The 24466-nt window shown below is 46.6% G+C and overlaps 2 protein-coding genes across 12 annotated transcripts in view; both read right to left on the bottom strand.

The window, feature by feature from the left end:
• Window positions 1-392: 392 nt before the first annotated feature.
• Window positions 393-15632, bottom strand: LOC144955639 (serine/threonine-protein kinase PLK3-like). Its single transcript, XM_078885810.1, has 15 exons — window positions 15600-15632; window positions 13632-13772; window positions 12885-12992; window positions 10116-10232; window positions 9721-9850; window positions 8864-8951; window positions 8344-8439; window positions 7540-7738; window positions 6777-6900; window positions 6390-6499; window positions 6142-6256; window positions 5228-5705; window positions 4133-4262; window positions 3831-3947; window positions 393-2693 (listed from the first exon to the last, which is right to left on the bottom strand). Exons 2-15 carry the CDS (start codon window positions 13719-13721, stop codon window positions 2481-2483), a joined length of 2115 nt encoding a protein of 704 aa, XP_078741936.1. The 5' UTR covers window positions 13722-13772; window positions 15600-15632; the 3' UTR covers window positions 393-2480.
• Window positions 15633-19766: 4134 nt separating this feature from the next.
• Window positions 19767-24466, bottom strand: part of LOC144955559 (nuclear factor 1 X-type-like) — a 36597-nt gene continuing 31897 nt past the window's right edge. For all 11 annotated transcript variants that reach the window (XM_078885747.1, XM_078885766.1, XM_078885770.1 and 8 more), the window contains one exon: window positions 19767-23088. In XM_078885747.1, coding sequence (XP_078741873.1) covers window positions 23018-23088 — 71 coding nt within the window. In that variant the 3' untranslated portion in view covers window positions 19767-23017. The remainder of the gene's footprint in view (window positions 23089-24466) is intronic.

Here is a 24466-nt window from a genome sequence, read left to right as displayed (position 1 = left end):
TTTGATTAAGAGCCACTCCCTGTTTGATCTTATACGCAACAAACCCAGACCACACACACACACGTATACATACAAAGATCACCCGCATAGCCTTAGCAGACTGTTAAGGTAAGTGCTGTTAGCGAGCAACGATGAAGGCCGGCACGGCACACGAGGGGGGTGAAAGGCCAGGACCACGCCCGGCCGCCTTTGTCTTCCGGGTGGCGATGAGTTTACAAACCACACTAGGTACTCATTTGAGGCCAAGTCGACCTAGGAGAGGCCCAGGACGGGTTTAGATCATTGTCACTGGTGTTGACCATGAGCGGGAATCATTGGGGTCGCCAGGTTTGGAGTGCAGCGAGGTAACCATTACACTACCGCTCCCCACACAACACAAGCATTCATACACAACACATAGGCTTTGAAACATATATACAAAACGCACCTTTATTTTTCTATTTTAAAAAATCAACAGAGGTGAATACATTAAGTTATTTAAAATATATACATTGGAGTGTTTTAAGTGTTAAAATTTAAGTCGCCGTTTTTAATTCAAAAAGTGCCACGAAATTACACTTAAAATGTTCACTTAAATGTGAAAATAAATTTCACTTAAATATTAAAACCAAAAACACCTAAGGTGTCGCGTAGCTGCTGTACGAAATATTAAATAACAAAAAAATGAGACATTACAATACATTAATCCGTGAAATAAATAATCAAATCACAAATATCGCTGAAAGGTCACTTCGGAGTGCTGCACTCACAGACATAAATCATAAGTTTAATACCCGAATGGGGTCAACTCACAGTGGTTCCTGTGAACTGGTTCCTGGATAGGAATGTGGAATTTACACTACAGGGTCACCAATAGAGGTGAGCACTAAGTGTGCAAAACTAATAATTTAATTTAAAAAAAATTTGGTCTCGTGTTTTTCGTTATCGGTCGTAGTTTTGTACACAATATTAATCTAATTACAACATTAGCATATCATTTGCATACACCTTAAACAATAAGATCCACACTGTTCGATACATGTCGTGTAATATTGATGCATCATTACCATACCGAATTGACACCACCCCAAAACCCTTGAAGTAGAAACTCCAACTTTGTCAGGAAAAACAAACACTTTAAATAGACGCGCATTTTACGCACGAGCGTTTTCCAACATCTTTAAATAGATCTATAACTTAAAAAAAACATAATTTATAAATAGAGACCCCCAAACAAAGTAGCAAATGGCTCGTCTACGGTAGCTGCACACAGGCCTGTGCTCCGGGCTGCCCAACAAGTTTTAACCTTCTGTAGATAAGAATGGACTTTCAGGTATCACTGTATTGACGTCAACTTGTGGCAAGGACGTCACTCGTTTGAATGCGTGACTACAAAGCCACTTTCTGCAGCAACCTTCAGTATCCTCGATCAAATGTGACAGGGGGGCGGGGGGGGGGAGTGGTTAGCGCACTGCACAGTGAAGCCAGCGACCTGAGCTGGATTGCTGGCCACAGCTAACCCCAACCAGTACTGATCCACGTGGTGAAGCATGGTCAAACAACCCCCACGACAAACATGGACTGGGGGGCGAGGGGGGGGTGGCTTCATCCAGCAGTGGATTGACAACAGACTAATTAGAATTTTTTTAAATCAAATGGAAAAACTTTTAAAACAAACATCAATGGAATATTGCCGGTAGTGTCTTCAGAAAGCGTCTCATTACCAAAAAGTTGAACAAATGTTGGACGGCCCAAGTCACCCAGCCCAGATGTGTTACTACGATGTGAGTAATACTCGTCTTTTGGAGAGTGCTTTTAACAGCATACATTTATTAACTTAAAACAATAAAAGCACGTTATTTTTCTTACATTAATTTACGTGAAACTTAAGGCTCCGTCATAGTTGGCGAGGTAGCTCAGGGGCCGTGTTAAACACGGAGCCAGCACCACTGACGACCTGGGTTCAATGCCCAAGAGCTGATATACTCGGGGGGATTTTATATTGGCCGTATTATGTTAATAATGGCTATGTGAGGAATACTAATCCAAAACTACCAAGGTCCTGAGTTCAAGGTTGGAGCCCTGGGGTCTAGACATCTCGAAAGGGATTCACATGAGCTAATGTCGGAGGGAACAAATCAATATTTTTTTTTGACCGGGACAACAGGACTGCTGCGACTACTATTGCTGATGACTATGCTGCTGCTGCTGCTGTTAATGATAGGAAAATTCCAAGGCCGCTGTTAATGATGCCGTTGCTAATGATGATAATGTTGCTATTCATAACAGATAATAATGATGCGACAAAAAATGAACATGCTGCCAGTGCTGCTAATGATGAGTGTGAAGCAGCTGATAAAAATGCTGCTGCTGCTGGTAATGGATGATTATCATGATGATGGTGATTATGGTGATTATGATGATGATGGTGCAGCTACTGCTTACACTGATGCTGCAAATAACATCATCGCCACTACCGATGACGACGACGAAGGTGGCTACTACGGTTTCTCCTGCTGCTGCTGCTGCGTTACGAGCAGCCCCAGCGCGTAAGCGAGCCTCGTCCGGATGAGCGCGCGATGGGGCGAGTCTCCCAGCTGCTGCGCGCTGTAATCGGACGCCTCGCGGCGATCGTTCACGAACGTGAGGAGTTTGTCCTCTCCCTTGCTCTCCCCGAACACGACGACCTTCGTGTGGTCATGGTAGAAGTTCACCTGGAAGGCGACAAAGGATCCAGGGGTTAAAGAAGGCAGTCAAAGAGGTCAGGGCCTCAGGTGATTAAACTAAAACTAAATTATTTTTTATCTTACCAGATAAGCCCACCGAGCTATGTAGCTCTTTTTCAGAAGCGACCTGGCCAAAAATGATAGCTCAACGAAGTGGCTCATCGCGTGTAAATTTATTGCAGCCAAATACTCTAAATGCATGTTTCTAAATATAGAGGAAAAAAACCGGAGGACCCGGAGAAAATTCCACAAGACCACGGGGAGAGAGACATGCAAACTCCAAATATACAGACGTCAAGGTCAGGATCGAAACCATGACCTCCTGTATACCAGGCGAGGTAGTTAACATCTCACTACCGCACATACAAACACTTTGGGTAAATGAATGTTGATGTCGACTTCCATGAAACGAAATAAGTTCCTTCTTTAAATGTTGAATAGTTGCATGTTGCATGAATATAAGTTCCAAGATTGAAAGGGGAAATGTTAAAAGTTAAATTGGGTTATTATATTTTACTGTCTTATTTGCATCGTTTCTCATTCAGTGTCATTTCACCAATCTCGTTTTCACCATCAGTCTCAATGTAACAACGTATAATCTGCGTGCATCGTAAACTATCAAAATCAAACATGCACGTATCGCGAGATGTATCGATGCATTGTCAAGAGCCCCAAATATTCTACATTTGTTCAAATATATACATCGCGGGTGCAGCAGTGAATAGGAGATGAGAGAAAGCACGCAGCTCGAATCATGAAATTAAATTCTACGAACATTTTAAACTCAAAGAAAGTTCAATTAAAAAAAACGATGTACTCTCTGAACATATAACTATCAACACAGAGTTCGATTGGGGGGATATTTTTACAATTCTGGCTATGGCCTTATGATGCTGGTTGTAACTATCAGCGAAATGCCGTACCCATTTAAATATTGTGAGATTTCTCTCCAACGCACTGGTGGTGCTCCTGAAGCAGTAATAAAACTGGCACGTTTGTTCATCACGTGTCAACTTATTTCTTGGCTGTGTGTCGGGTGGAGGCAGTGTACGACACATGCATTTTATTTGTGCAATCTGACCCAAAACGATCAATTAAGAATTGTCAATAATCGTGTTGTGGTACCTGCACAGTGTTGTTGCTGAATAGCATCAAAACGGCGCGGTCCGTCTTCACCCACTGGACCAGGAATATGCCCTCGTCGCTCCTCCTCTCCACCCGTTGGCTGGCAGCGTCCACTCCCTGGCCAATCACAGAAAGTGTTCAACAACAGCGTTAGGAGGGGGAGGAAGCAGAAGAAAGACCGTGGCTTGATGACGATGTCGACACTAGTTTTGTTGTTCATGGCAATTACACTGCTGTAGTAGATTTTGGCAATGTTAATGCTATTGCTGTTGACAATTGCGATAGCACCGATTTCCACTTACCTCAAGGAGATGTTGATCCATGAATTGAGTAAAATATCGCAGCGTCGCCACAACCCGGGTCATGTGACGCGGGGGAGAGGTCAGATCAAAGGTCGTTGCTGTGCCCACCTCAGCCTGGTGCTGAACAGTCCTGCATTAGAAACAAAGATACATTACCCACAATGCCCCTGTGAAAAACGCCTTCATCGATAAACTGATTTGATGCAAAAATTAAGTGGTTGCGACAAAATAAAACACCATACAGTGTGCTTTTGCTAGGCTCAAAGAAAAGGAAATGGACATATCCATTTAAATATTTGATTATGTTTCAATGTTGATAGATTAATAAATTCATAATAAAGGTTTTTGGGTTAAATCGTGTTATTTATAAATGTGTCGCAACCCTCCACCACCCGACACGGCCAATCAGCAAAAAATGTGTCACGTTGACAAAAGACAAATAGTTCACTACTTTAGCCTACCGGTTGAAGAGTGAATCCACAACATAAAAAAATTTTGAGTACGAGTTTCGCTGGTAATTACATCCAGCGTCATCGGGCAATGTGCCAGAATACTATTTGCCAGAATACAAATTCTGGCAAATTGCCCGATGATGCTGGATGTAATTACCAGCGAAATTCGTACTCAAAAATAGTAAATGTTGTGGATTCACTCTTCAACACACCGGTGGGGGCTAAAGTAGTCAACTATTTTGTCTTTAGTCAACGTGACAAATTTTTTACTGATTGGCCGTGTCGGGTGGTGGAGAGTTGCGACACATTTATAAATAACGCAATCTAACCCAAAAACTTTTATCATGATTAATAAATGTTTAACTTTTTCAACTCAAGTATTTTTTACAGGAACATTTAACAAAAACCTTAAAACTTGTTGTTTTTTCAGATTCGGTCAAATAATGTCTCATTCAACTTATACATACAAATATAGCTTTTTTAAAATCAAATTAGTGCGAGCAAACAGGCCACACATTTAACCATAATCCAATCACTTTTCCCCCTTATCATTGGCTTCCAAGCACCTCTAAGGGGGTGCACACCGAGGACCCAAAAGTAAAAAGCCCGATAAAAATGAAACTAAATTAAAAAGTAAACGTACGTGGCATCTGAGAGCAGGCGGAAGTGGCTGCCTTCGTTTGACAGAACTCCAACGCTGCCATCGCTCAGCTTGTATCCAAACCCCAGGCGATTCGAGTGATCGACCCACTTGGTGACCCACAGGCCCCGTCTCTTTGACGACCCCTGATCTCCCGGTGGCACCTTGTTCTCAGAATCCACTTTTTCTTGCTGCTGCGGTTGGAGTCCCAGTTCCTTTGGCCTTTGTTCGTGGGCATTTTGTTCCTCTTGCTTTCTTGTTTCACGTGTTTGTTGCGGTTGTTCCTGCTCATGTTGTTTTATCAGTGCGTGTTCCTCACAACTTTGTTCGTTTTGGCTTTTTTCATCACAACTTTGGTGCTGCTGCTGCTGTTGTTGTAGTGGGGGTAGGTGGCATGTCGCCACGTGCTTCAGGCACACCCTGAGGGCAGACATGGACGCTCCAACGACGTCGGTGGTGGGGCCTGGCGGTGAGTCCAAGCCTAGAAATTCAACCACAACATCAATCATTGTCACCAACGTGAACATCGCCATGAACATGGAGGGGCTGGGCAAATATTGCAGGTGTTGAGTTGAGTCAGCGGTAATGACTCGCACATATAGCCCAGCGCTTTAGAGGTAAGGGTTGGTAGATAACATGCACAGATTTGATAAACGAATCAAATTGTTATTATTATGGTTGTCCGAGCAGATGTTAGGAGCAACCTACGTGAAGATTCCCAACCATGGCTCTCATCAGTGGTGAGTGATAACTGCACCGCTCCTCGGTCCCCCTTCACCATCCCTCACTGGCCAGTGCGGTAAAATATTGTCAAATAACCACCATGACAACCACGGGGGAGGCCTTCATCACCCAGCCGTGGATTGACAAAGGGAGGGGCTGTATAAGGTGTTTGAGGTGTTAAGGAGGCCACTCACAATCACTGCTTTCTCTTCTGCTGCTACTGCTGCTGCTGATAATGGTTCTCTCTCCAGTACATCTCTCACTGGATTCTCTGTCCTCCGTTGGAGATAGATCTGTCCTCAAGCAAACCTGGAAAACATCAACCCCAACATCAGCACCATCACGAATATGAACACGAACATCAGCATAAGGACCTTCAATAGCACCACGAGCAATATCACCACAACCATCACACCAATATCACCACCACCACGACCATTACCTCAGTGTTGCTTCCCGTTTGACATGACGCGCAGTTCAGCCCGGCCTTGAGCATGTCACTAGTCACCATCTTTTGACCCCCGTCGCCATTGCGATCGACAGTATCTGACCCTGCAAAGTGGGAGGGGGGGTCAAACAAGGCTGCTGAGTTCAAGAATTAAAATGGAGTGTTGTGCATTTCCGTGTCCTTTGTGTTCTGGATTGTCCTGTGTTCTCAATGATCGCGTTATAGATTGTTGTGTGTTTTCTGTTATCTCATTTTTTCCAAATCCTCTTGTGTTCTGAAGGATTGTTGTTTGTGTTCCGGACAGCCATGTGTTCCGGATTACCGTGTGTTCCAGATCATCGTGTGTTCAGTGCTCGCATGTTCCGGTGAAATTGTCCTCACCACGAGGCTTCCGGCGGAAGATGGTCGCCGCAGCTTTCCGGAGGAGTCGACCGGCGGAGCTCGGTGTCCGGAAGATGGGAGGGGAGAGATGCGAGGATGTGGGGAGACGATCCGGAACAAAACCCTAAGAGGCAGACAAGCAAAACACATGTAGAGCACATTTACATATAGTTAAACACTCAGACATGCATGGATATGTATGCATACAGAAACAAACATAAACTGAAATACTGTATTTAACACAGACACGCAGTAATTACACGCTTTTTATTTAACTCACTCTGTTGTTGTCGTATCCTCAAATCCTGTAACCAAATTTTAACCCACTTCCCAATGTGGTATCGACTGCAAACTTGGTATACGTATGTCATACTGATGACAATACTATATTCTATCATTAAAAATACAAAATAAATATTTTAAACCATCTTTTTTATATGTTATGTTTCGGATTTGGATCTAATTGTCCACGCTCAACTAACGTTGGCTGTAAATCACCACGGTCCCATACGTTATGGCAAGCTTCGGGGCCACTTCCTGGAGTCGCGGAGTTCTGCCATGACTCGTACGGTACATTTCATTAAAGTGTGTTTAAAAAAAAGTATTTTTTATATCTTACTAATTTTTAACCTGACATTGCCATTATGAATCCAATCAAGCCAAAATTAATTTCACCAGAGACCCTGAGCTTGCACCCAGGCACAACACTCGAAAACCTGCCTCTATGCATCCCTGAATTGCCATCATTAAGTCATCACCGTACCTGCGTAAGGAAGGGGTGGGACTGAAGGTCGAGCAGGGACGCCCGGAGGTCAGGGTCAGGGGTGAGTGCAGAGGTCAAGAGGTCACGGGCGGCATGGGAGAGCGAGGGTGGGAAGTTGAAGCGCCCGCTCCGGATGCACGCGTAGGTGTTGGCGAGGTCAGAGGTCGAGAAGGGAGGGCGCCCGGCGAGCATGGTAAACCTACAAGAACAACATCAACGTTGGTGTGTAGGTTTTTGCAGTTATGCGTGCGAGTCGGCGTGTGTGTATATGGGTAATGTGTGTATTGGTATGCATGTGGATGGGTTGGTATGCATGTGCGTGGGTTGGTTGGAATGCATGTCTGTGGGATGGTGTGTGTGTGGGTTGATATGCGTGTGTGTGGTTTGGTGTATGTGTGGGTTGGCATATGGGCAGCGGTGGCACCGTGGTTAGTGCACGGTGCTACGAACCCAGAAACCAGAGTTCGATTGCCGCTCACGGCCAATACCAGTGACGACTATCTGAACCGATCCTGGGTCTCCCCTCAATTGCATACTTGGTGCGATGTGTAAACATCGCCACTGGGGAGACAAAGGGCATGGTTCTGGTCACACCACCCCCTCGTGTGCTGGCCTTCATGATGTGCTTGCTGACAGCACTTGCCTCAAAGGTCTGTTAAGGCTATATGGGATATTGTTGTTTTTGTTGGCATGTGCGTATTGGTATGCGTGGGATTGTGCTTACGTGTAGGTTTGTGTTTACGCGTGTGTTGATATGCGTGGAATTGGTATGTGTGCGCTCCATGCTGGTATGCGTGTACGTACACGGCACACCCCAGTGACCAGATGTCAGCCTCAGGACCGTGACCTCGCTTATTCAGAACCTCCGGAGCCAAGTAATTGGGGGTTCCACACACAGTGCTGTAAAGGATGATCAAAGCCAAAGACACACACACAAACGTATAAATGTAAACACACGGCAAGAAGTGTGCACACATATGCACGTGACGACACACACACTGCACCATACAAAGTCACTTGATCTCATGCGAGCCGCATCAAACTCCATTGGACAGCCGAGGCCACAACCATCGTGTGTCACAAACTGTGCGTGTTTTGTTCAGTAACTATATTTCTTACACGTGTGTAAGTTATTATTTTGGCTAAGTAGTTTCCGATATTATCATGAGTATACAACTGTTATTGCAGTTATTTGGGTCATACAAACGAGCAACGAGTCACACTGAACACCAACGGTCATGATCTTTGATAACGCTGAAATTAATAACGTCCCCATTGAGTGGGTGCACTGTCTAACCCCTGGGTCCACTCAGACAGAACACACCGTTTCCTCATCTCTGGAGGCTCCAATGTGGTCGCCAGGCCCAGGTCTCCAATCTTCACCTCCATCGAGTCGGTGACAAAGAAGTTTCCTGGGATAAAAAAACCAGGGTAGGGCTCATGTTAGGGCTAGTTCTAGCATTAGGGCGAAGATTAGTGTTAGGGCTAGTGTTTGGTGGTGTTCAGTGTAGTGCTAGCATTAGGGTGTGTATTAGTGCCACGCCTACTGTCTGTTATTGTTAAGGGTCGTGTTAGTATCGAGGCTATTGTTCGGGTTAATGTTAGGGTGAGAGCTAGGGTTATGGTTAGTGTTAGAATTCGTGTTGTTCGAGCGAAAGTTAGAGGTATCGTTAGTGTTACATATAGGATAGAGTGAGTGTAAGGGGTCGTATCAGCTACCCTACCACTGAACCTAGAGCTTGCCACGAAACAAAACGCCAGCCTGTGTACCCCATGTCATCGCACGCCACACCCCTACCCCGCTCCGTGAGTAATGTGGTGGTTGTGAAGAGGGTGGAGGAGTTCCTGTATGTGGGCAGTGCGCTGATGACCAACTCTGGTTTGGCAGGAGAGTTCTCTACTCGGAATCAGTCAAGCAGCATTATAATTTCATCAGCTGTATAACAACGCTGTGTGGAAACTGTATGGCCTGTCGCTCCGCACGAAGCTCTGGCTCTCAAAGATGACATGGCCCCAAAGCAGCTTGAAGCTTCACCTAGCCTGGCACATGCGCCATGATGATGTCACCGTCACATGGTGGCTGTTTCTCATGCTGTGTGTGTATACTGTGTCTGTGTGTGTATGTATGTTCATATATATGTGCGCACTCGTTTGTAAGTATGTTCATGTGCAGACACTTACCCAGCTTCAGATCCCGATGTACCATGCCGCACTGGTGTAGATATCGCAGGCCCGAGATGAGCTGCCGCAGATAGTACTTCACCTCCGCCTCGGTCAGAACCTTCCTCGATCGGAGCATGTGTGCCAGGGACTGGGAATTGGAAAAAAACAAAGGTTATTGTGAGTTTACAAGCCTCCAGTCACTCCCATGTGTCTTCCCCTTCTACATGTCTCCCTTTCTACTGTGTAGCTCATATCTCTCTTCAGGACTCCATGCCACCCGCTCTCCCCTTCCTTCCCAGTGTCTCCCTCACATCTTTCCGTATTTCCCTTCTCCAAATCTCTACCTTCTCTTCCCCCATGTCTCTCCCCCATCCTCCCCGTGCCTCTCGTCTCCCCTTCCTCGTCTCTCGCACCTGTCCACTGCACAGCTCCAGGATGATGTAGATGAAGTTTTCATCTTCGAAGCTGGATATGAACTGGACGATATGGCGATGGTGCAGTTTTCGGTGAAGGGAAATTTCTTGTTCAATCTGAAATGCAGACACAAACACAGATCCCCAAGTTAGTCTCGTGTTCCATGGGGGTAAGTGCCGTTAACGAGCACCCATTACGACCACTGTGGTAGGCGAAGGGGTGGATAGGTCGGCACCACGTGAGGTCACCCCTTTGCCTCCCCAGTGCTGATGTTTACACACCACACCAGGCAACTGAGATCGCAACAAGTTCAGATTCCACTTTCCACTGATGTCATTAATGACAGGGAATTGAACCCTGACCACTGAGATCATAGTGCAGTGCATGAACCACTGCACCACCACTACCCATACACAAAGATCCCCCTGTATAGCTGTAACAGACTTTTTGGGGCAAGTGTTGTTAGCGAGCACTTACGAAAGCTGGCACAGAGGCCAGCACCACGCCCAGCCGCTTTTGTCTTCCGAGCGGAAATGTTTACACACCACACCAAGTACTCATTTGAGGCCAAATCGATCTAGGGAAGGTCCAGGACTTGTTCAGATAATTTTCACTGGTTTTGGCCACGAGCAGGAACTCAGGTCTCCAGATTCGTTGCGCAGCACACCGAACCACGATGCCGCTCCCCACAACTTATACACACACAGATAAACATTCAGACACATCTATACAGCAATAAATGTAAACAAGCGCATAGATTTGTAAACACGCTGATGCTGATGATACTGCCGACGCTGCTACTGCTGATGATGATGACGCTGCTGCTGTTCCAGCTGATCACTTTAATGGATCTCGATAAGAATTCGACATCCAAATAACCAACAGGAAACCTGTGACTCAGTCAGCCTTTCCTGCTTCTAAAATACTTGTAAAACATTTCAAAAGTTAGAGGCGCACTCCACATTAAATGGTTTTGTGGCAGTGCTCTGCTACTGCTCACATGGATCGTTGACTAACACAAACAATTTAAAATAATATTGAGATACAATACTTGCTATTTGCTGTAAAAGTAATGTTTTTTTAACGAGACGAAGAGAGCAACACCCTTCATGGTCTACATATAAAATAGTTTGGTTTCTTCTAAAAGAAAGCGTTAACAAAAAATAAGTTTCCAAAAATGTATCTTAGCCTGGAAAAACCCAAAAATTATTCCATGAGGAGACATCATTCTTGGCGCTCGATTGGCTTAAACTCCGTCACTTGACTGTGACCGTGACCCAGGCGCCATGGGCGTGAAGCTAACAGCGACGTTACAGGGAAACTATGCACGTGTGTAAATATTTGAGCTATTTTTAAAGGTCTCTTTCATTTCCTCGTAAATTCCTCAGCTATCGTGTAACCTCAACTTTTCTTGGCGAGAGTTATAATGAAAGAGTCACTGGCTTTTCTGAATTATGACTATCATTTCATCCGTCTGGGTGGCAAAGAAAAGTGTTGAGTTCAACTCCAGGTTGTGGGTTGGCTTTTCCCATCATCATAATCATCCTCTCTGGGGTTGATAAAATGATCATCACTGCGATGTGGGAGGTTAATGATGATTGGGCATCGTGTAGGGAAGACTGGTTCCTGCTATGGCAATGTGGAATATCCACTTCTGGCTTGGGGCCAGCAACAGAGATGCGTGCTGCCCCATCGGCTGTATACGCGAAGAGAAACTTTAACTTCTTAAACTTTCAGGTGCACCATCAATCTCGCAGTGCTGACTATCTCTGGCACGATCACTATGAGCCTCGCAAGAGAGACACAAAGGCTCGCAACTTGAACATTTCTCCCAATACAGCATGTTTTCCTAACGCAAATTTTATGTAACGTGATTCATATATTAGGGCACACATTTTTTATACTGTGGGTGCGAATTGAATACAACGCGATCGAGTGAACAGAACTGCGTCGCGTGAGTAGGAATAAGCGGTTGTACGGCTGCCTCGGCGTAACATCACACAAGGCGGGATGCTGCTGGATGCTTCTAGATGCTACCTATGCACCCCAGTCTTTGTTCAGCCTGCATATGCATCTCACGTGTTATCACGGACTCTGCTTTATCCTATACCTACTATAATCACCCAGGAATGTCCTTAACACTCGACCAGTCCCCCTCATTAACATTCATGAGCAGGTGACGTCCTCCAAATGGACACCCCCCCCCCCATTATTATTACCTACTATAATGAGCCAAGAATGTCTGTGTGCAACGCTCGTGACGTCACTCCACGTCCACCAGCCCCCCTCATTAGCGGCTGACGTCATTCCACATCGGGGGCTGAGGCGCCTCCTCCCCCCTCCTCGGCGTCAACTTACAACCCTCACTACAAAGGCAGAACCCTCACGTCACGCGATCTCCGTAACGATATTGAGACATTAAAGTAAAAAGGACGTCGTGATGAACAAGGGATTATAAACTTAAAATGAAATAGGTCTGTGTCACCGCGCCCTTACAAATTGCACACGCATTGATGCAATGAATATCACATCGCGGTCTGCTTTCCGCTTGCAAGTTTCAGATTTACTGCAATACACCCGTCCTTGGACGGGCAACAGGCTAGTATTATATATTATTTACTATAATGCATTTTTCCATAACGCGGAGTTCTTCAGGAACGCAACTACCGCGATACAGGAGAACAGACTGTACCTCTAACCCAGGGCTTCAGCCATGCTGGCTGGCTCGGTGTTTCTCCGGTACGGTCACCGTGAGACCAGACCCTCACCTTTGCTCTGTGTCCTGGCTTCTCAACCCTCTGCTTAGTGATGATTTTCGCGGCGAAGTGGCAGCCAGTGTACTCCTCAGTCACCAAGTAGCATCGCGCAAAACCTCCCTGAGACAGACAGCACAAAGGACAGCGGTGATCAGGGCAACAAAATCGTCAGCAGCAGAACAATAATCATATTCAGCGACAATACTAGCCCAGCAGCAACGGTGATGTAATTAGCGGCAGTATCACCAGAAGTAGCAGCAGTGGTCGTAGCAACAGCAACAGCATTACCATCACTGCTACGCTTGTCATGATCACCAGCAGCAGTAGCAGTAGTACAATGCAGCAGTAGCAGCAATAGTGCAAACAGAAGTGGTAGCGTGATCAGTTGCAATAGTTACAACACCACCACCACCTTCATCAATTCATCAGCAGCAATAGCAACAGTAACAACAACAACCACGATGTTCGCCACGAAGTGGTGGTGTCGTCACCGCGGCGCTTTGTGCCAGGCTATGTGCACTTTGAGGCCACTTGAAGTTATCGAAGGCTCGCTGTGGCAGGGGCTCACAGAACAGACCCAGGTGCCACGGGGTTGACCGGCTGTAACAACTGGCAGTTCCACCCTAAGTGCTCGCTCCCCGTCGTGCCAACGCACCTCCGATGAACACAGCTGGCTATGTACGGTGCGACAGACGTTCAACACGCATGCAACCGAGTGCAAATCACCAGAAGCGCTCGCTCGCTCTCTCGCTCTCTCACCTTGCCCAGGAGGCGGCCTCGTGAGTAGATGATGTCACGGCTCGCGTCTCTGATGACCCGCGGTGGCCGAGGAGGCAGCTCTGAGGACATGACCCGGGGTGCAGAGTTTTCAAGCTTGGTACTCGCGGAACTCAAAAAGGCCTGGAAACGAAGAACAACCCCGAGGAGTCAACAACAATAAACCCTGAACACACCAAAGATGCAACACCAAGAACACAAAAACCTGACCCAGACCGACATCATCATCATCATCGTCGTCCAGTACTGCATCTCAGCTGGACGGCGTCTGCGTACTGATATTGTACTTGATTATTTCATACAGTTGCCCTGTTTATTTCACAACAGTTGCCTTGTTTACCTTGCACAGGCCCAGAACCTTCAGCGGCCAGTGGTGTCATAGATTTATAAGACATATACTGGGTACAATTACAAGAATATCGCAGTTATTATCCTGACTTTGGGCGCCACGGTGGCGAGATGTTAACGACCACCTGGTGTGCAGGAGAGGTCGTGGGTTCAATCCCTACACACTGACGACTGCTGCTGCTGTATATTTGGAGTTTGCGTGTCTCTCTCTCCCCGTGGTCTCGTGGATTTTTCTCAGTCCTCCGGTTTTTCCCTCCACATTTACAAGCCACATCACGTGTTTAGAGTATATGGCTGCTAGACATTTGCACGTGATAAACCACTTCGTTGAGCTGTCATTTGTGGCCAGGTCACTTCTAAAAAAATAGCTATCTATAGCTCAGTGGGCCTCACCTGGTAAAATAACACTGTTATAATTTGAAGACTTATAAGTTTAAGACCACACGGATCACCGGGCACCAATAACACAATTTAACAAAATAAACCTGCATTTAAACGACATGAACTATGCATCATATGTGCAACAGGCTCCTCCTGTGGGTGCCACTTCCCTTGGGGCCACACGGGCTACACGTTGACAAGTAGTTCAAGTTCATTTATTAGGTATAGCCCTGTGAGCCATTCGGTTCTTGAATCGGGTGCAACCGCAACAAACAGAAAACAAAAACATGAACAAGATAACATCTTAAAGTGACTGTGTGCAAACAGAAAATCCAAGAAAGACAGCAAAATATTGCAGAAAAAGCACCGTACACCAACACTGTGTGCAAAAATCCCAGTGGGATGCAAGTCAAACAACAACAACAACAACCACAAGACAACTTAGATTAAGTATTGCTCCCTCTGGCTACATCTCAGTAGCTACAATCAAACACGAACTTGGAGTCGAACCCTGGTGAAGACCGATGGGGGGGTGTGGGACACAAGGTGAGCGAGCCCAACAACAAGCAACCTGAGGCCAGCACTTGACTTAGATGCGACCCCCCATGCAGTCTCCTCCCTGGTCGTCTATCCGCTAAATCGAAAGCAGACATCGCAGCGACCAAGCGAAGCGTGTTGCGACGCCCTTTCTTTAGCAGGGCCCCACGTGAAGTGGAGTCGGCGATTACACACGTGGCGGAATGTAATTAACACGATCGGCCAAGGGGGCCGATCACACTCTCACTCACTCAGTCACTCACCCAGTCACTCAGCCATTTACTCACTCACTCACCCACTCACTCACCCACTCGTTCACCCACTCACTCTACCACTCACTTAACTAACTCACCCGCCCGCGCGGCCACTCACTCACTCAGCCATTTACTCACTCACTCAGCTATTTACTCACCCAGTCACTCACCCAGTCACTCACTCACCCGCTCACTCACCCAGTCACTCACTCACTCACTCACCCGCTCACCCAGTCACTTACTCACCCACTCACTCACTCACCCACTCACCCAGTCACTCACCCACTCACCCAGTCACTCAGTCACTCACCCAGTCACCCACTCACCCAGTCACTCACTCACCCAGTCACTCACCAAGTCACTCACCAAGTCACTCACCAAGTCACCCAGTCACTCACTCACTCACCAAGTCACTCACCCACCCGCTCACCTGTTGCTGCTGCTGCTGTTGCTGCCGCTCCGCGCGCACGAATTTCAATGAATGAGCGCGGGGGGCGTGGGCTCTCGTGACGTCACCCGGGAAGGGGGTGGGGGTTGAGGGGGGGGTGGGGGGATCCTCGCCGCGCGCGCGCCGCGTACGTTGGTTCGTGACGTCAAACTTTTTTTTTATAAATTTAAACGCGCGCCGAATATAAAGATGCTTTAAATGTATTTCAATAGCGCGAAGTGATTTTGTGACAGCGTTTGTATAATTTCGCGGGCGTTCGGGCTACGTCACGTCGCGCGTTTCTTTCGGCGCGATGACGTAACACCCCCCCCTCCCATGACGCGGCGGTCATCGCGCAACGTAATCACCACCCCCCGACGAGAGACGTCGGCCCGTTTGCGCGATGACGTCACTGCAGCGTGCGCGCTGCGTCACGGGGCGTACGCGGTGACGTCGCGGGCGTGCGCGGTGACGTCGAGGGCATGCCCCGGCGTGCCTGGGCGTCGGCCGCATTCCTGCTGCTTGAGTCGGCAGCAGCAGCAGCGGCGGCGGCGGGGAGACCACCTCGGGTCCAAGGGTCCTCCCCTCCCCTCCGCGGCGTTTGTTTTTGGTGTTGCCGCGGAAAGTTAAACATTGACGCGCTCATGAACGACACTGCCACCAAACAATACCACGTTAGCCGCCGTTCGCCCCGGAGTGACGGCGCCTGTGCCAGGCCAGGTGCACTTTGAGGCGACCACGTGACGTGTCGAAGGGCTCGCTGCTGGCAGGAGGTCTCGGGACAGACCCAGTCGGTGCCATGGGTTGGCTGACTGAGATGACCGGTAGATGCACCACCAGCTGTGCCCCCTACTGTGCCAGGCTAGGTGCAGGAGGTCTCGGGACAAACCCAGCAGGTGCCATGGGTTGGCTGACTGAGATGACCGGTAGATGCACCACCAGCTGTGCCCCCTACTGTGCCAGGCTAGGTGCAGGAGGTCTCGGGACAAACCCAGCAGGTGCCATGGGTTGGCTGACTGAGATGACCGGTAGATGCACCACCAGCTGTGCCAGGCTAGGTGCAGGTCTCGGGACAAACCCAGCCGGTGCCATGGGTTGGCTGACTGAGATGACCGGTAGATGCACCACCAGCTGTGCCCCCTACTGTGCCATGCTAGGTGCAGGTCTCGGGACAGACCCAGCCGGTGCCATGGGTTGGCTGAGATGACCGGTAGATGCACCACCAGCTGTGCCCCCTACTGTGCCAGGCTAGGTGCAGGTCTCAGGACAGACCCAGCCGGTGCCATGGGTTGGCTGACTGAGATGACTGCTGGTAGATGCACCACCAGCTGTCAACTTGCTGCATTGTAGCCGCCCGGCGCTCCGCTCGTTGTTGTGAGCGTCGCTCCTCTGCCCTTCGTTGTTGCTGGAGGGCGACTGCCATATGCCCTGTAGCAGCGTCCTTCATGAGCCTCCTCCAACAACCACACACACACTGGCACACAGTAGCAACAACCACACACACACAGTAGCAAGCAGCAGCAAGCAACCAACAAGAGAAGCGACTTTTTTTTCTGGTCTCCCTTTGTAACCATAAAAATCATCGCGTGACGCCCGCGTCATTTGTCAAACGCCACACGCCGTCTAAACATAGGTCACCCTCCTATTGTTAACTCGCCCATTGTAGCCCACGGCCTCTCATTGTCTCCCTTTAGATCAGACGGGACCACATCTGCGTCAAGGCGGCGCGTTTACCCTCAGAAGAAGCCCTGGGGCCATTGACTTTGAACCATACCGGGGAGCTTTAGTTCTGACACTTTGAACTTCTTGAGGCATTTACACTTGAGTCTGAATGCTGCAGAGCCGGGCGGTGGTGGCGGTAGTAGTGGCTTTCCGTGCACGTGGCCTGTAATCCAGCACTGGGAGGGACTGCCCAGGGTTGGTGGATCACGCAACTGTTGCGGACCTCCCCGTGGAGATGGAATATTTCTATACCCTGGCTTGCCAGGAGAAAGGCGATACAATACCGTACAGCAAAGTGAATACTTTAACTACATCTGTCCTGTATGGGATAGTGTTGCCCCCTGCCACGGGTGCGTTTTATCCTGATGAATACACACTACATTTGACTGAAACATCTTAATTGTTCGTAGCACTGGTTCACCTCTTGGCTTGCTGCCTTCCAGCTTAGTCTGTGGTTCCTTAATAGATTGTGAGATGCAATTTGCATGAACGACGATATACACAACCAAATAATATTAGTCTGGCTCTTTAAACCTCAAGCATTGTCACAACCCTAACAGAGCCTTTAAACAATGATTAACACTAAACTTAAACTACACTTTTTATTTTACCAAGTAAGGCCCACTGAACTATATAACTCTTTTTCAGAAGCGACCTGGCCACAAATGATAGCCCAATGTAGTGGTTTATCATGTGCAAAGGTATAGCAGCCAAATACTCGAAACAAATGTTTCAAAATATGGAGGGAAAAACCAGAGGACCCGGAGGAAAATTTACATGACCACATAGAGAGCATGCAAACTCCAAATATACAGCAACCGTCAGGGTCGGGATCGAACCCACAACCTCCTGTAAACCAGGCGAGGTAGTTAACATCTCACCTCCAAAGTGCCCCACTGAACTCAAGAAGAGCTTCCGTCTGCCTCTAAAAGCCTGAGGCATTAACAATGAACTCTAAGAGATGTTAAGTCTGGCTCCGAGTCTCAGAAATTAACATTAAACCCAAAGAAAGCCTTAATGTGGCTCTATGTGACTCAGGCATTGTTATGTAAATATCATCTCCTTGCTTGGCTGGCGAGCTCAACGTGAAGTTCCAGGGTAGGTACAGTGCACGTGGCAGCCTTCGCACTGAATTAGTCTGCAGCAGCGTTTCGTAATTTCGGTGTGCCTGTGGTCACGGTCAACTGACACTGCTGAACTCCACCCATGAGAAGAATCTCTCGTCTGTTAGAGGTCACCATCGATACCATGGCTGCCAGTGGTGACAAGTACGGTTCCAACACCAACCCACCACAGACACGCTCTTGAAGTACATGGAGCACAGTCGTGTAGCTATTGCGTGTGCAGCCGGTGGAATTGCAGTGACCCTTGAGTTGGAGATGTCCAGGCACCAGGCGATGAAAGAGGTGGTGGGGGGGGGGGCATTAGATGGGGAAGGAAATCATTTAATTCCTTGCATCGGACTCCATGCCAACCAGACTCTGCCACTGGCGGTGCTTAAAACTCGATGCTGCACACCGACATCTTAAATTGCACTTCCAATGCGTCTCGTCTCCCCAGTGCCCTGTGTGGATGTGGCCGCACTGCTGTGCACTGACATCACTGGATGGCCACACCGCCTGGGGCGAAGAATGGCAGCGCAGGAATGCACCAAACTAGCACCTTGACAGCGACCCACTCCAACCACCCGCCCAGCTTTGATCCGCCGCCATGTCTGTGGGTGCAACTCAACCGCTTCCGCTGTGGCCAGGGGCTCTGCGTGCCAGAGAATCACTGGGGCTGTGCGTGACAGTGAACTGTGTGACACTGACAGCATACTGTGTGAAACTGTGACAGGCTACTGCGTGACACTGCAACAGCCTCATGTGTCACGGTTTTCTGTGCTACAACTCACTGCGACTGAGGAGTAAACTCGTGCGCATTGTCCCTGGCTGTGCACTGGGACGAGATCTGCTGGAGAAACCCTTAATTCATGCACATGCCATTTTAGTGAAACTATGCCCTATATTTAATAATTTACCCATTCCCTCTTTTTTCATTAGTTTCTTACATATCGTTTATTTGAGTCGTTACTTTTTATCAACATTTTCACTTCCTGTCTTAAGGTCACGTGGAAAACATAAGCTAAATGCAGAACTTTCATGGAACTTTTGTCCTGCCCGATCAGCCTTTTATATTACCACTGAACTATAAAATGGCCTTAGACTGGCATTGAGCCTAGTCAATTACAAATGCAAATTGAAGGGGCCTGAGTCTGAACACACAACTCCAAGGAAGCATTAGTCTGGCTCCATGAACACTGCACATTAAGACCAAAACCTGAGGGTGCCATTGAACTAAAATAAAACTTGTGCCGATTGTGATCTTAATTCCTTAGGCCAGTGAACCCTAAAAGGAGCCTTAGTCTGGCACTCTGAAACAATTAAGCTGCTGGAGCACGCGTGTAAAACTCATTTCATAAATGTTTTATTGTTGTTAAAACCAAGGTACATGAACAAGAAAGTTGAAACCCTTTGCACATTTATAATGCTTAAAATACAAAAAGCTGAAAAGTCTTTTTATGAGTTTTAAAAATCGACAATTTACCAATAATAAATGTCAGCGATGTTGAAAAAAATGCTCATGTAGTTCAACATATTCTTGGAGTTACGTTCACTGCATTTCCTTATACGATTGCAAAAACCAGTAACGGAGCGCAGTTAAAAGCCTAGTTTATTGAAGAATTGTTGTTTTAAACTTGGTTACAAATTTTCAACCAGGTTTAAAATATAAATTTAGCAACAACCCAAATCCACAATCGACTGTTGATTACCAACAAAAATGTTCTTACAGCGATACATCAGAGATACTAAGCCAGCACTGACGATCCCGAATTAAAGGTCTGCGCGTCAATATCAGGGGCTTAATATCAGTGGAATCGGGTTCATAATGGCTGTCAAAAACACTGAGATCCTGGAATTAAAATGTGAGCTTCAGTCTACCTCTATTAAACCAGGTTCCCAAGTGTAGAGGGTTGATGAGAGAGACTCAGACCCAGGTCTCGAACCCAGGGCCTCAGCAGTTCCAGCTCAGCATCTCTGACATGGCCATTATGACCCTGAGCCACCCAGCCACCTAAAAAAAAAAAGACAGCAAGTAAAGTTCTTCCTTGTAGTCATCCCATGGAGGATTTTTTTTCAGGTGTATATGTCTGGTTAGTGAAAATGCAAAGTATTTCTTTGTTTTGTTTAATGAAAAGGACGGCAACATTACCAAGGTTGTCTGTTTAAAAATCAATGTGATTGTGAATTGATTTATTTTAAATCGATTTAAATAATTATGTATTAATAATGAACATACCTAAGTGACCCAAATGCTCTTAAAATTAATCAAATTGAACAGTAAATCTAAATCCATTAACTGAATTCCATGTTCAAACTCAATTAATCGTAAGCTTAGTGACCGCAACTTTAAGTTCAAATATAGAAAATAAAAACCCATCAAGTCGACGGGGTTTCTTTATATCTTAAAGGAAGACGCAACAAAAAAAAGTGCATTTTGTTACAAAAACGTTGACACGTGGCAGTGTGACAGCTTATATCCACTGCTGTAAATATAAAACTGCCAAATTCCTTCTCAAAGAAAACCCTGTCGAATCGGCCCAGCAACAGACATTTCTGTTCAAATTCCCCAGCACGAGCCAACGTTCATTGACTTAACATGGCCAGCTTCCAGCATGCTTCACGGCATCACAACAGATGTATCACTGGCTCCCCAGCATGCGTCGGGTGTCATGACAGTCTCGTTCAAATGTACGGTGTTCACACGGCAATGAGGCCACGAGAGCGCGCTATAACGGCACTGACGAAAGACATTCATCTATAAATTTTCACCCCCCCCCCCCCCCGAAACGAAGATTCAGACTCGTGTTGGGACAGAACTGCACAGAACTAAGGTATCTTAGGCGTGTTGCGAGAAAAAAAAGCTGATCTTTTCGGTTGTGTCTTCCTTTAAAACACAATCTTATCACAAGAAAACCTTTAAAATATATTTTGTTACGTTATATATAACTTTTAATATAATACAGTATATATTTTGACAATTTAAAACTTAAAACCACAAATGCCTTTTTTTTGCCAACCCCGATATGAACATTCAGATTTTATCACCGTATTACAAAAATACACATTCTCTTTTTCGTAATAATATTGTATGATGTATGCATATTACTTTTTAAATATTTCCAGGTAAAACAAGAGCTGGACTTTTATGTATGTGAAGCAGTTACATTTGTTTTTGAGCAAACGATCGGTTATAATGAGCTGTCCAGGATTTTTTTTATATATATCTATATAACAGCTTGCAAGTGCGTGTATATATAAACTATATAACACTAATAATAAAGTAATGATTATCATCATCAGCATCGCCCCCACAACAGTCATCACAATCATATCAATCATCATCACATCCACCATCATTTAATAAAGTCATCAATACAAATCTTAATTGATAAACATTGCTTATCACATCCACCACTACCATGATGATGATCATCATCAATGATCAACATCTACACCGTCATCAGTCTTATTACATTCACATACTCTGTAATGGCCGGTAGAAACACTTGGAAGTTCTGCTACTCCTACGAGTTTTAAAAAAGCCGTTTCGGCGGGGCTTACGACGATTTCTACAAACACAGGGTCTTAGAAACGAAAGGCAGCTTCTTCCTTCGCCCCACAGGGGCTTCCAAGAATTTCCAAAAAATACTGGATCTTAAAAATGAGCGCCAGTACTCTCTCTTGACACTCATGTACGCTTCCGAGTATTTTTACCGACGCTATAATACTGGCTTCAGGAGACTTAATGGGGCCGGAGGGAATCGAGATGCGTTCAATGAAGTTGAGTAACAAGGCCTTGAAGTTGAGGAAAGTTGAATTGGGAGATGAACGAAGTTAAACCGAGTTGAACGGGTTTAGTGGAATTAAGACAAATTAAGTGTAATTGAGTTGCACTCCACCATGTAAGTTGCTGTGTAAGAGAGTGGAAGTGGAGTTGAGTGGAGTGTAGTCGAATTGAATGGAGTTGAGTTTCTTCAAACGCAGTTGAGTGGATATGAATGGAGTGCAGGTATTTTGGAGTCAAGTTACACGGACATTGAGTTAATAAGAGTTTCATTTAGTTTAAGAGTTTGGAGGGGTTGAATAATTTCGACTTTAGAGGACTGGAAAAAATGAGTGAGTCGAGAGGATCTGCGTTGAGTGGAGTTGCGTGGGTGTAGTTGGAGAGGACTGAAGTGGAATTGGAGTTGAGTGGAACTGAGTTTTGCTGGAGGTGAGTGGATTTGAGATTAGGCGAGTTGAGTGGGAGTGAAGTGAAGTTGAGTGAAGTTGAATGAAATCGAGTTGAGGTGACTCGAGTTCAGTCGAGTTGAATTATGTTAAGTTGACAGTGGGATTGAGATTAAGTGCAAGTGACATTGAGTTGAAATATTTGAAGCTGAGTGGATTGGTTTGAGCTGTGTTGAGTGGCGTTGAGTCAAGTTGGGTTTTGTTGAATGTAATGGAGTTTATATGCGTGGAATTGAATGGAGTCAAGTTGTATTGCGCCGAGTGGACATGTTGAATTTGAGTTGAATTTGAACGCTGCTGAGTTGAATTGAAGTTTCGCTGAGTGGAATGGAGTGGAGTTGAATGGAGTTGAATGCAGTTGAATTATCAGAAGTTTGAAAATCCTTGTGCCGACTCCTCAGAGGACTGCTGATACAACTCGTGTTTCATGGTGAGAACTGCAACACAATGACACACAGCACGAACCCAAAGAAAGCCTTTGGTTTTAAGACAGCATTAACCTGGCTATTCGAGCCTCAGACATTGATATTAAACACTATACGGGGAATTAGTCTAGATCTATGAGCTATAGTGGGCATTTCTCTCTTTGTATAATGTGTAGATGTTATGTGAATGCTCTGTAAATGTTTTTTTTTCTGGCTCATGGTCAATACCAGTGATGAATATCTGAACTGGTACTGGGACCTCCCATAAGTCGACTCCGCCTCAAATGAGGATTTGGTGCGGTGTGTAAAAACATTAGCACTGGGGAGACAAAGGCGACAAGCTGTTGGCCACCCACCCCCTCGCGTGCGGTCCCGGCCTTCATCGGTGCTCGCTCACAGCACTTTCCCCAAAAGCCTGTTAAAGGCTATAAGGGGGATTTCTCTTTGTTTTTGGAGTACACACCACCCTACTATTATGCCACAACCATGCCAACCAGCCCTGCATCCCTCAACACTCCCACCCCACCACATGCCACTGCCCACACGACCCCCATTTGCTTTGCCCCCACCCCCCCCAAAGAGTGCCCATAACTACGCCTAGATTCCTACTGCCTCCAGACTCCACATTGACCACGACACCAAGGCATCCCCATCGGCGCTCATGCCATAACTGCTCTCAGTGCCTCAACAACCTTATCACTTATTCTTTGGGTCTTTCGGTAAAGTCAAGTAGATGGTTCAAAGAAAATAACAAAAAACTACCTTTTGATCGCAACATAAGCGATCGTCATCAGGAGGAAAGAGGAAAGCTGCTGAATGCAGACAGTTTTATAGGGTGGAATCCTCGGGTCATAGACAAAGTGGGCGGGGCTAGTGATGTTAATGTGAGAAATTAGCATGTTAATGTCAGATCGGAGAGCAGCATCCGCGACGAGTGCGCGGGTGGCCATCTTAATGTGAGAGATTAGTATGTTAATGTAAGATCGCAAAGCCACCGCGACGCAGAGGTCGTCATCCGTAGGTGGCCACGTTGGCGCGATAAATTCAACCTGTTAATGTGAAATAGGAGAGCTGAAGCCACGGGGGAAAAAATACAGAATTAACATCTGAAGGTGGCAGGAAGGAAACATCACAGCCAGTTATGACAAACTAGTTGATAACGTCCTTCCAATGATTGTCAAGTTTGTACCCATCTTCTCGGTTGAAATGGTGTCTGTGTCTATATATATGGACTAGCTTTACTACCCGGCTTCGCCCGGGACTTGGATTCTCGACGCTCGGCCGTCTTTGTCTCCCCAGTGGCGATGTTCACACCACGGTTACTCGTTTGAGGCTGAGTCGACCTAGGGGAGGCCCAGGACCGGTTCAAATGATCGTCACAGGTGGTGGT

The sequence above is a fragment of the Lampetra fluviatilis genome, chromosome 3 (genome assembly GCF_964198595.1).
Source record: "Lampetra fluviatilis chromosome 3, kcLamFluv1.1, whole genome shotgun sequence".
Classification (NCBI taxonomy): domain Eukaryota; kingdom Metazoa; phylum Chordata; class Hyperoartia; order Petromyzontiformes; family Petromyzontidae; genus Lampetra; species Lampetra fluviatilis.
Note: the sequence above shows the minus strand (reverse complement) of the source record. Positions and strands in the feature narration are given on the sequence as shown.